This window comes from Coturnix japonica, chromosome 3 (genome assembly GCF_054131305.1).
Source record: "Coturnix japonica strain WE chromosome 3, WE-NBRP24, whole genome shotgun sequence".
Taxonomy (NCBI): Eukaryota; Metazoa; Chordata; class Aves; order Galliformes; family Phasianidae; genus Coturnix; species Coturnix japonica.
In genome coordinates, this window is record NC_140665.1 from 74,949,218 (window position 1) to 74,962,983 (window position 13,766).

Below are 13,766 nucleotides of genomic sequence, written 5' to 3' on the forward strand. Positions count from 1 at the left end.
CTAAAATGTACCAAAATGAACATTTTTCACGTTCATCTTATGAGTACAGAGCCCTAATCCAAGTCCGTGACTTGGATGATGTTTAATTTAGCCTTTGAAAAAAGACACTTAAGCTATCAATGATTATTTGACAGATGTTGGCTTCCGTTGTGTTGTAAATTTGACTTCAACTACACTTTCATCCCTTATTAACATTGAATATCGCACTGTCTTCCTTTGTGATGTACACATTCATAGTAACAGAACTGGCACAATTATCTTCTGGGAATAAATCTCTTGCTCTATTATATGTGGCAGCACTCTTCCACGCAGTGGCTTTAAGAATAACAAAACTAAAACCTCTCTCTTCTACTTCATTTATCTGGTTGAATTTCCAGCATTTGGCAAACCAACAGAAACTTGGCACTTTTCAACTGAGTGTATTTTTTCACTTTTTTTTTTTTTTCAAAGAGAGCAAAAAAGCAAAACATAGAAATGAAAAGACCTGGAGGTGCAGGAGGATTTATCAGGACTTAAAACAACTTTGGTGTTGAGTTGACATCAAAGAATTAGTTTAGTACATTACTGGCTACATTTTTAGATGTTCTCAGCATAAATCACTGGAAAAGCCTCTTGTTCACATTTTTTCCTTCTAACGACTATGAGATAAGAAACAAAAGGAGGAGCAAGAAATTAAGCTGAACATTGGTAATATTTGTAGACTACATCCCAACTATAGAATAGTCAGTCTGGTAGTATATACCAGTCTGAGCATATGTAACACAGATATGTACCACTATACAACATATAGATTATGCTATTTCAAGCCTGAAGTAGAAACATGAATGACAAGGTAGGTGACTTTAGGTGACTGAGCTGAACCTCCTGAGAAAGAAGATCCTCAGCCATTCTCAGGTTTACCTGTATGCCCCCGGTATTTGGACACCATAGACAAAGATCTCACCAACATCACTGCACATTCTGCAACATTTCCAGCATACCAAGAGCAGTACAAAGGTGACAGCAGTTAACCTTGAGCCATGGTTGTGACCAATGACTACCTTTTGTTTGTAGCTCCAAAGCAGAGCAGTGCTGTTGGTTGCTTTTGGCAGCTTAGTGGGGAGCTTAGCAATAGCTGCTGAGGGTCCCCATATGCAAACAATGCTCTTGATGAGTCGATACTGCCACGGTTACAGCCCTCAGTGGCCCTGAGCAGCCCATCTCACAACCTGCAGGTGAGACAGTTTGGGAGCAGCTTGCTCTATTTTGTGGCCAGCAGCTCTTCCCAGGTTAATGTAAGAGCTGTGGCAAGGGATAGTAGGAACAAAACATGAAGGGAAACTGAGCATTCCGGCCAACTTGAGTCCAGAAGGAAGACAAAAACAGTGGGTGGATTTCAGCTTGCTCAGCACGTAGGTACCTGCATGCCCTTGCATCTGGTGTGCTGTGGGTGCCTCTCTGCCTGTGGCTGGCTCTGACTGTGAGCAAATAGGCAACTGCAGTGATCGTGACTGACGTTTGGGAACAGCATAATTATAATCTGAGCTCTGCAAGGGTGGGTTAGCGTTCACTGAAATAAACAGCTCACATCTACGATGAATATCAGCATTGTAGGCACAAGGGGCAAGGCAGTAAATTGTAGTCGGATGAAATACCTACATTTAATTATGTCAAATTATATAGAATTTGAGAGAGTTTTTATGATGCCTGCTATTTAAAGTTACTCCTAAGTGCACTTCCTTGCCTGAATAAAGCAGTTTTTGTTGCAAGATGTGGGCTTGCTTTGTAGTTTATGATTTATAGCCTTCACCACATTTTGTCACTTTCTTGAATCTTGACTGAGATGTTTCTTAACACCTCGTTTCAGATAATGAGACACAGCTAGAAAGCCTGACTATATACAGTCTTCTAAACATGTATGAGCAATATTTTGTTGCATTTATTTTTGTCCACGATACTCAGTTACCTGGAGCACACTGTACACCAAAGCATATATATATATAGTACACACACGTGCCATCAGCAGTCAACATGCCAAAGGCCTAAAATACACCTCAGGCAGATGGGACTTATACCACAGAGCTTCATCTCTGATCCAGCTGATCAGGAGTGCACAGAGTCCCAGCCAGCCCTGCTAAATGCCACTGTGGTAAGGCTGCTTTGGGAACAGCCTCATGGCTGCCAGCCGAGCTCAGCTTGCTCCTTCTTGGTGGGGCTGGCAAACAAACAGGTCAGGAGCCTACACCTCAGGGCAGGGGATGGCTCAGTGTTCCACCATGATGGAAAAGGACACTTTTCACTGCAGGCAGAGGAGACAACAGGTGGCAAGGCCAAAGTGTGTGCACCCACGTGACTTGACTGCTGTAGAAAGGAAAGATGTGCAAAGAAAAGCCTGAAATTCTCCTGGCCCAATAGGGTGAGCTTACAGGGACTGAGTGCAGATCGAGCCTGCCACAGCTTGTTGTTGAAGGTGGTGTCCTTAAGCACTTATTCCCAGGCAGAAGCATGGGAGCATTTGCAAACTGGGCTCCCTCAGCCACCTGACCCAGCTGAAAAGACACATGGCAGAATGGCAAGGCCCACACTAGCCCAGCTGCCATCTTGGTGGGCATAGTGATAGGGCTGGAAACACTGATAGTGTCCAAGTGCGCCATGCACAAAACACTCATCACTTTATCTTTTAGATTTGTAGGGTTTTTATGGTTTCCATTCTCCCTGGCAATGTTTCAAGGCCATCCCCACCCCACTGCTCACCTCACCACAAGGGACTGCATAGAGGCTTGGCTAGCAGGTTGCTCAGCACAGCACCAGTTAGTGAAGGGACTGAAGAGTCCCATAAAGAAGCAATAAGATAATAATTTAATTTATCAGTATTATCTGGAACAGGCTGCCCAGGGAAGTTGTGGATGCCCCATCCTTGGAGGTGTTCAAGACCAGGTTGGACGGGGCCCTGGGCAACCTGATCTAGTAAAGGCGTATGTTTGGTGGCCCTACTAGGCAGGGGGGTTGGAACTACATGATCCTTGAGGTCCCTTCCAACCCTGTTCATTCTGTGATTCTGTGATTCTATCAGTTCCCACTGGTTAAAAAATAAGCAGATAAATCCAAAGAACCCACAAAGGAAATGGCTTCATTTTTCATACCTTGATGATTGATCATAAGGATTCGTCTATGGATACATACAGATGTTGCAAACGCAAAGGAAGGAAATAACTAAAACCTGAGGACTGTTTGTCTTTAGAAATATAAATAATTAAATTCATTTGGGAAAGGACTTTGAACATCAGTCTCAGGGAGCCAGATTGATGCAAGAGCAGCCTCACTCTGTTCGATGAGTATATACAGATACACAAACACATACACACTCCTAAATTCCAGTTTGCTTTTACGTCTGTGCTTCACTGAGATTGTTTTAACCATACCAACAACTTGAGCATCCCCCTCCCCAAGACAGCAGGCTGAGCACAGGCAGTTCTTGCAATGATGCAATGAATTGTTTGGTTCTATGGGGTTGGGCCTGGGACCAGCAGTCCCTCCATGGAGCAGCAGTATCCCCCATGCTAGAGGGAGCATTGGTTGGTTGTGCCAAAGAACAAAGCCAGAAAGGAAAGGATTAAGGACAGTCAAAGGAAGTAAACACTGCAGATCATCTCTGTTCTTCAAGTCTCTGACAGTTTAACATTCACCAGCCATTGCTGAAGCTACCTTAAGTGAAGCAAATGCCAAATGAGGAATGGCTCAATAACCAATTCAAAGTGCACTGGAACAAGGTTGTGCTTTGTTCTTCCACTGCCTCACTGCTCACTTGAGAGGCATCTTTGGACATCCCTGACGTCATGCCTGCAGACATTAGAGTTTTAGCATCACAGCAGGCACAAGCTTGGTGTTTTTTATGGGACAAAAAAAAACTGTCAACCCACACTAATATGTGACACATACCTCTCAAGTGTCCTGTCTGGACTTGAGGCACTGCTCTGCACCAGGCTAGGAAAGCCTACAGTGCTGGCTTGCATCCATGGATCCTGTTGGAGGTACCCTTCCCACATCTTCTGCACAAACGAACCTAAAACCAACTTACCAACCAAAAAGCAAAAAAAGCAAAAATCATATTTAAGCTGACCCTCTGTTACAGTGCCCTGGGTTAGCAAATAGGAAGTTGGAGTTAGCTGAGCTATCTGAGCACATAGAAAGCTGCGGTACTTCACTGCAAATGTGTGCAGGTGTTGAGTCATTCAGAGCCTGCCAAGTCCCAGGTTGCCACTGAGCAGCAATCTTTCCCTAATGCCTCCTCTGTGTAATCACATCCCACCTGCCATTGAGACCTACCACCTGGATTTGCTGTTCAAGGCCAGCCAGGTCTGTCTCCAGGCTTGCAGAGATGAGCTGGCTCCTCCATCTGTCTCCGTCACGGCTTATTTCCTGCCTGCCATGTATCAGGCTGCTCTGACTCAGCTGCTGGATGAAGGCACTGTTGGGCAGCTGCCTGCATTGTCATTGTACAGAGTGCTTCTGTCACCCAATGATGGTCGCCATCGCTGTATCGCCCATGCAGTTTTACTGCCCTAGCTCAGACAGAGGAACTATTTGCATGAGTGCTTCTTACCTGACCCAAGGTGAAGCAAAAGGGACTCTCAGGGTTCTGGCATCACTTCGCAGGCTGATGTTATATTCCATCAGTCATACCTCAGTAGGGTCCTATGCATGAAGGGAAGAGGGCAATGGCTTTACCATTCATTTGGCTTATGCCAGAGCCCTGGCAAGCCAAACTGATAATGCATGATGAAACATCAGTGTTGTCTCTGCTAGCTCCCCCAAGAACCAAAGGAAGATCCCAGCACCTCTGGCTGTGCTCCTCCACCAGCACCAGGCTCTCTACTGGGACAAGCACAGCAGAGTTAACCAAAAAGTTCTGCCTGGAAGGTAACAGCCTCACTCATCTGCACCACTTCATCACCAGGGTGCTGGTAAGGGCTGTGGTGAAAAGACTGGAAAGAAATTGTCCATGTGAAGCCCAGGTCATTTAGCTAAAATCTGCTTGGGATGCACAAAACTGGAGCTAGCAGCAGCTCACACACTGCAGAGCTTGCAAACGCTGTCAAAGCAGTGCAACAGCAGGCGTAACAAATTCAGACAATTTCTGTTTTCAGCAAGTACTCAGCTGCAAGCAAATGGAAAGCGAGTAAATGGGAATGATTTAATTATCATATAAAAGTAATTAACTAGACACAGGAATCAACAGGGAATCCTTTTCAAACACTGATGGCACATTACTGTCTGTTGTGGAATACTTATTCACTGACCTACATGAGCAAGAACAGATTCAAGTTTCTGCCCATAATGTACGATGATTGTTTTGGCTTTTTTTTTTTTTTTCCCAAAAGAGACAAAAATTAGGGTAAAAAAAAAGGCAACAAAAGAACTTACAGATATTTCAAAGTGAATAACGTAAACCCAAAGCTGGAAATGACTCACTGTTGCACTTGTAATATGAATATATTAAATATATTCAAATGTGATGACCAAATTAATCATTGTGGCTAATGAGATCATTTAGTCACCTGGTACAGGAGTGGGGACAACTAGTACAACATTACGTACCAGTGGAAACAGCACCAGGAGGCTGAGGAACAGACCATATTCTCCCAGCTTCTTGCACCCAGCACCCACCTGCTCTCTCACCCTCCTGCCAAGAGCACGGAATGGACAATTTCGGCTGAAGTTAAACATCTAAAATCCACCATTCACTTTTGGGCTGTGATTCTATTGCAGACTCTGGAGAATTAGATCTCATCAAGCAGAGATGCTGGGAATGACTTAGATGCAAGACTTGAGTTAGAAGGTGTGACTGAGGACCTATGGGAGATCTGAACCCCTCCAGAATTCCAAGTGAAGGCCGGGCAGGATACACTACAGCCTCTTATTTGGCCCTATGCATGAACAACATGAGGGAGTCAATACAATCAGTTTAGCTTGCCAAATGAGTCAGATTACCCTAAAAACCTACTAGCAAGCTCAACTGCTCTGCTCAGGCAAACACATATACAGTTTAGCACTTAAATATAGGTGGCTTAACCCTGAGCTGAATCCCACGCACAAGCTCCTTCAGGAAGCAGTGGGATTGCACCTTCCACATATCCCATTAACTCACTCACCGCTGTTGCTCATGACTTTGCTGAACTTGAACTGGATCCTGCCCACATGCTGTCTTCTGAGATTCAGCAGAAACTTTAAGAGCTGCAGCCAGGGGACATTTATAGGATTGGAAGTTTGCTCTGAATTATTCTCCTAAAAGAACCAACTCCCAAGCACAGTGTCAGCCTATCACCTAGATGACCACCCTTTCTTTCGCATGCACCATTTGTCCTGCATCCCATCTTATGTACTTACTGGGGACTTCAGCAATTAATTTTGAAAACTGAGGCATGTACTAATCTCAGCACTAGCACTTTATGTAAGCTCACATAAAAATAGTCAGGTATCAGCTATCCAAGCCCCAGAAAACAAAGGGCTCCATTTATATGCCTGAACAGAAGCACCTAGTGCCATTTGAGATGCCCTAAAGAACCCAAGATACACATGGGGTTGGCAGATATCACATAAGACCTATGCAAGCAGTGGTTAGAGACCCTGCAGGATATTCCAGGGTTTTTCAAATGGTACTTGAAGCCAAAGCATAAGCAAATGAATTAAGTTCTAAATTTCTTGTTTATGCTGCAGTCAGATGTATGTCTCTTGTGTCTAATGAACACGTACCTCGTGGAGCTGCTAGGCAGCGGAAGAGCTACAAAAGAACTGCATCCTTATTTCAGGTCTACTGAAATCTGGCAGGACTCACAGATTGTGTCAGCTTATTTTGTTATGAACATAAAATGCTCACTGAACCCCATGAGTTGCTATGATAACAATCTCTGCCAGCTTGTTGAATGGATGCCTTTCAGTTGCTGCCTCTGAAGTTATGTTGCTAGAACAGAGGTTCAGCAATACATCCGAGCACTGTGAATACTGTTTTTTAGCCATGGAAGCAAGATAGCTGCCTGAAAAGATTCATGAGCAGAATTGATTATCAGACCATAAGAATGGAACATCATTGTGCCAAGACGCCTGGCTACCATGGTGAGAATATGCTACCATGTAATCCTCCTGTAAAAACACACAGTTACACCAAGGAGAACACTTCAAGTGATTTAAATCATTTTTTTTATTAATTAGTGCAATGCTTATTACTGCAAAGTTTTTATGGCACTGCAGTCTTAGCTGTATGAATGAAGACAAGTGAACATATCTTTGCAGTTAATAAATCTATGGTCCCATGAAGACTCTGTACATCTTTCTTGAATTTCAGCAATTAACTACATACAGTAATTATTTATTTCTAGCAATTAATATTAAATGAGCAGGACTTGATAGATTTCTAAGTTTCTGTACTAATAGAAAGGAGCAGTGACAAGATTTTTCTTTAGAAGGAGACAGCAGTAGTGAAACTACCAATAGGTTATTCTAGGGTAAATCGGACATTATTCCATCTCATATCTTTTGCATGATATTATTAATCTAATTAAGAAACCTTAGCAGCAAAGAAAAAGGAAAGAAAAAAAGAAAACCACAACAACCACGAATCATCTTTGGTTTATATTAGTGAGGAATTTAATGAGACAGTTATTTGTATGTATCAGCATACACCTTCCTTTCCAATTAGAGCCTTAAATTATTTTTCCACAACACTCTTTCAGCAGCAGCACCTGTGAGGTTACATGAGTGCACAGTGCCATCTAGGCAGGTTTGTGGGAACAGCACTGTACCTTTGAATATGAACCATCTTTGCCTGAGAAAAAAGATTCTGTTACAAAAGTGGAGGAGAAAGGAACAATTTGTATACAATTAAAAAATAACACATTGCGATTTGCTGAAAATACAAAAAAAATGCTCTTCAGACAGTGTAGTAATCTGCATTAAGAGAAAATATTTTCTACACGTTTACTGAGAAATATATTAGCTCTGTATTTCCATACACGTAAGTTGATTTTAAACTCTGCAATACATTAGGAAATGCTTGTATCTACAAAAAGTACAAGTACAAGGCATACAGTATTAAGGCTATTCAAGACAGCGCATTTTAATTTGGCAGTACTGTAATTCTTTTACCTGCTTTAAAATACAGTGGCAGCACATTTTAGAAATACAGTTAATAAAATATCTCCCCATTTTCTACAAAGAGAAATTTTAAAATTCATTTTTATTCATAAAAACAAAACAATTCCCATCATATGGGACAAAATATAAAACACATAATGCTCCCACTGTATTTAAAACTACTCACAGATTCCACTCACAGCACTTACAGAAGACTTACAGGCAGAAGACACTGACAGAAGACTTGACCAATAATGTAATTTTGATCAGAAATATTAATTAACTGATAACATTTTGGTTGTGTTACGACAAAATGTCTTCCTTCTTCTTTCCTTACTGTAAGAAAATGTGGGCAACAAACTATGAATGCAGAATCTTAGACAACATGGCGGCAGGACCTGGAGCATTATAATCAAGCACCTTCCATTGGTAAATATCTTTTGAACCAGGATCTTTGAATTGAGTTCTTAGAAACAACAAAGCAGGCAAGGATTCCTCCTGAGGTTTGGAAGAGTGTGATGAAAATTGCATTGTAGCCCCATGAAGCTGCTTTGAGATGAGGGCACAAGTACTTTGTCGCCAACGATAACAGTCCTGAGAGTGCTGGTCCAAAAGCCAAGTTTCTTCTGGATTTCAGCAGATCTGCTCCAGTCCCCCAGGTCATCAGAATGGATGATGGACAGTTATGGGAGAGAATATCCACTGACATTCACTGTGTAGTTACTCTCCCGAGCTTCATCTCTGGGCTGTTTCAACCATCACCCTGGGGATTGCCTTGAACAGATACAAAACATACTCCTCCTTCTCCCTGGAGGATCTCCCTTAATTAGAGATGTTATCTGGCTACTGGCAGACTTCTTCCCACCTTCTCACCACTCTACTCCTTCTCTCCAAAATTATGAAGTTTTAGTCACATCAGAGGCATCAGCTGGTCTGGCTGTCCAAGGTTTATTTCGTTGAAAATACAATCAAAATTCCAATAGCTTCTTTGGGATTTCCCCAAACAATAACAGAACCAAGAGACCACATCTGTATAATATCTTTTATTGAATAAAATTTTGCTTCTAATATTTACACAATTAAGTTTAGAGATATAACCTTGTGAACCACTGCAATGTGTTAATATTCATAGAACATCTGGAATACCTTTAAGTACATCTGACACTACTTATTATAGCAATCAACTGTCCATCACCAATGGACAATCACCATAATTAATGAGGATTTGAGCTTTCTGAATAACAGCCAAGATAAATACTAAGGATATTTGAGTTCAGAGGAAACAGTCTGCTATGTGAATTCCAAAATCACTTTTAGAAAGTGCCAAAAGTTTTGAAGACTTCTGCATTTTCCTGTTTTTCCTCTTAGCTCTGCAGAAGAAGATAACAAAATATATTATATATCTTAAGGCAGAAAGTAATATCCACAATTTAAACACCTACCATTCTTCATGGTCATCTTCCTTTTAAAATTTATAAAGTTCTCTGCGGTATATTAAGAAAAGATCCTTTATCAGACATACATTTGGATAAATCCATTTCTAACGATTGGTGAAAAGGAAGTTAAAGATAAAGGAAACGAGATATTTTCCCTCAAGTTGCCTAATTATGCAGTGTGATGTAAACACCATCTGAACATCAAGGTGTCTAAACTCTAACAGTGTATTTACTTGATGCCTTAAAAGTTTCATCATGTTCTTAATGCTGCCCAAACAGAGAGCAGAAATTAGAAATGCTGTAACTAAGTGCTGATGTCCAGTGAGAAGACAATACTAATTCCTGACATTTATGCAAAGAAGATCCCACTCCAGTACGTGAATGCTAAGCAGAGTGTTGCTTTTTGGGTAGTGCTCTACTAGATATCCTATTAATCTGTTATTACATTGATGAAAGGTCCTGTAAAAAACTGCAGCCAATACCTTTACTACAGATTATACAGATTCTCAGGAAGGTTTGAGTGCAAGATTAAGATCCTTAGGTACAATCTAGCAAAAAGCCATCTTAACTCATAGCACTAGCAGACTGTGTTAACTTTAATTTGGATTGAGAAACAAGACATTATTTTCTGGCCATTTTCATGCTTTTCTTTTTTTCTTTTTCTTTTTTTTTTTTTTTTTAAATTGTCATCCAGCATTCTTTTGTCATCCAAACATTATAAGTCAAGAATGCTGTGATTTATTTAAGCCTCTGGTGGTTGTTTATCCTATGGGTTACAGACAGCGCAATATGAAAGGCAGGCTGCCTAGCCTACAACATTTAGGATTCTGTGATTTTAAAAAAAAACTGGCTATTAGTCTCAAGTTAAATATATGCATGTACTGTCTCTTAATTTTATTCAATAAATGGTGAGAGGAGTGATAATTTTCCTGAGCCTCATGTTAACATTTATGAGGCACTGCCTAATAACAAGGGCAATAATAATTATCTGCAGAGAACAGTTACTAAACTATCTAGCTCACAGGTCTCTTGCTGTTTCCCAGCACAAGTTAGTAGATGAGAAAGGGCAAGTATTGCTGCCAATTGCAAGCCTCTCCCAGCTGTAGCACTCGTTCTGAGCAAAGTGTTCACAACACCTCAAATACATGCTCAAAAAGAAAAATAAACACAAATCAGCCTCCTTCATTAATTACATCTTTAAACCTTTAAGAACCATGCTTAAACTTTTTGATACAACAAAAGAACAATGAAAAAAAGTCCCATAATGAAGTTAACAGTGTGATAACTTGATAATTTTAGAGGCTAAATTAGTAATACTAATATTGTCATCTTACATAAACACTCAAACTCTTAGGCAGGTAATCTGTTAGCAGCTTTAGTATTCATAATTTATCAACAGACCAGAACATGAAAACATGGTAGATAAAGATGCAAAGGTAAAACAAAACCACTTGGAAATTTTCTACAGCTCCCTTCAATATATTTGTGTTCAAGAGTGTGTTTTATACACCTCGTGTCTGCTTTCCTCTGTTCTCTTTCTCCTTCCTCCTTCTTCTCTTTCTTCTCTTCTTTTTTACCTGCCTGAGTGAGCAGCCAGACACCACTACCCAGGAACTGCACGTCCATCTTAATGTCACTGCCTCTTCTCTACCTTGTTTCCCAGCTACAAAGGGTTGTCTGGAATCTAGATGCCTACCTTGAAGCTATTTGCCTTACACCTAACCTAGCTATAAATTTTAATAACTAAGAAACTGCTGAAAGACACAGATTTTCCTCTTGCCTCTGTCACTGTCAGCTACACAGTATGCATTGTAAAAATCTAAAACAATCTGTAATCTCAGCCTCAAGATAGGCAACCACGTGCACGTGAGGCACTGTCAATGCAGGTTGAAAACATTAAATATAGATACAAGGCAAGAATAACTGCTGTGAAAAAGACAACATACTCTACAAAACAGTTTGCAATATTCTCCTCAGAAATGCTACAGTAAGTCAATAACGGGTGATTTTGTAGACAGACTGTATGGGGAACTACATAGATTTCCCATTGTGCATACAGAAGTTCAAGTTTCAGCCACCACAGAAAACAAAAATGGTGAAATGTAAAAAGTCATCCTGGAAGATAGTATGTACACGAACGAGATTAACATTAAGGTGCTGACAACTGTCTCTCCTGGGGAACCTAAATCCAATTCACAGTTCAACGTCTGAGAAAAATGGACACAAGAGGGCGCTCCTAATATAGGGCCTACCTGAGACCCACAGTCCAGCATCCACAGCTACAAATTCCTTTACCTATTAGAGAATCTCTTTAATCTAGAAGAAAACTGGCCAGTTACGGCTTCATCTGAATGCTCTTTTCCTATCGAGACTCAGTCTCAAAAGCTATCTATTCACTTAATTAAAGGAAGATCAGAACACAATGGACAATTAAACTTTGATTATAAATATCAAGAGTTCTACACTGAGAACACCCAATAATTTCTGAAGTCGTGGTGGGCTAATGGACAGCCAAATACTGCTTGGTATGGTATTAAAATGAAATCAAAGACAAAGACAATAGAGATGTGATAACAATAGACTACTTCATAGGCTATTGGTGCCTGAAGGCTCTGCAAATAGAAATCTCTCTGCAATCACATTACACACAAGTTAGATAGATTTTTTAGAACCAGTATTAACCATAAGCCTTATAGCCAGATATATTCTATCTGAATAGAACTGTAGAACTCTACAAATGCTTTCTACACTTCCAATGCTCTGTGCACAACTGTCATGCAGTGCATATATTCAGTGTAAATCGGGACTTCCTACTTCACAGGATTACGAGCCCACCCAAAGAATGAAAAATACAATTTAACAACATGATTTTCCTGTGAAATAACAGTCTTTAAATATAGGTGAAAATATATCCGATCTTGGCAGGATACAAGAAATTTAATTTTCTGATTAAGGATGATAATTAACTTCAAACACTGACTTCAATGGCACTACTAAAAAATATTCAGACACTTTTCAGACTGAAGGCCCAGAGCCAATACAAACAATTCCTGTGAAAGAAAAATAAATGAATATCCTCAAACCTTGCAATTGCTTCATTAAAACAGTTTACAAGCAAACTACCATTGTACAAAAGTATTTCTCACCTGTGTTATTGCTCAGTAGTTAATCATTTTTCGAAGGGCATCATAGCATTTCCATTTGTCTGGGATGTAGAAAGGCTCAAAGATGTGAGGGAAAGGAGTGTCATAGCCACAGACTCTTGAAATAGGAGCCTCTAAATTCAAAAAGCATTCTTCCTATTAACAGAAACAGAATAAATGTTAGTGAGGCCATTATTTGCAGGAGTCTTGCATCACAAATTGAGGTCAAATGAACTTTGCCAGACTGACAGTCCTGGAAACAGAAACCTTCTATTTATATCACAGCATAAGTAGTCCAGACCAGAACATTGCTTCCTTTTGCCCAAAGGTCCATATTAAAATAACAACTTCTATTAATGTTATTTTCATTTGCTACATGTGTGCTGCATTAAGTTGTACTCAGGTTATACTTAGTACATCTGCTATACATCCAGACAAATACTGCCAAAAAACAAATATTTTAGGAACAAAGGAGTAAGAGTTTCTTTCCTGCACAGCTTTTAAACATATAGAAAATCTATGTAATCAGTCTAACAGTGCATATTATTTCTTGGACACACGAACATCATATTTAAATTTATTTGTACCTTTCTACAATTGAAGTGTTAAGCACTTGTGGAAATTGTGAATTTGAACTTGAATGCATTTCCACATTTCCAACCCCATGAGTAAATCCTGTATTTTACATAAATAAACACAACTTTTGTTCTAACCAGAGATAAGATTTGGCAAAGACTGATTTTCTTTACTCAACTGACCAGGGCACAAAATATTGCACCACGTTAATATGAAAATAATCTGTGGGAATACATACTGTTACCATATTTAATAGATGAATATACAATAGGGTTTGAATATTGCTAGTCTCAACTATAAGAGCGAAGGCATAGATCACTGACAACAAGTGAATGAAGTTTGTCACATCAAACTACTGTTGATGTTAATTATTATTCCACCATATCTTAGCATATCTATTTGCTTTCCAGAGTGCACAAATGAAGAAATTAAAGACATCTCTATTTTCAGTGAATGTTGCTTTGCAATTCATGGCAGCCAAACTCTACCCTACTGTGCTTTA

General features: G+C 40.1%; 1 protein-coding gene across 2 annotated transcripts in view; it reads right to left on the reverse strand.

Moving 5' to 3' along the window:
- Window positions 1-9,137: 9,137 nt before the first annotated feature.
- Window positions 9,138-13,766, reverse strand: part of BCKDHB (branched chain keto acid dehydrogenase E1 subunit beta) — a 100,116-nt gene continuing 95,487 nt past the window's right edge. Inside the window, exons 10-11 of one of the 2 annotated variants that reach the window (XM_032443334.2) lie at window positions 12,692-12,844; window positions 9,138-9,479 (exon numbers count right to left, since the gene is read on the reverse strand). In XM_032443334.2, the coding sequence (XP_032299225.1) occupies window positions 12,704-12,844 (141 nt within the window). In that variant the 3' untranslated portion in view covers window positions 9,138-9,479; window positions 12,692-12,703. Of the gene's footprint in view, window positions 12,596-12,691; window positions 12,845-13,766 lie in introns of both variants that reach the window. The other variant, XM_032443335.2, reaches the window with a different exon arrangement.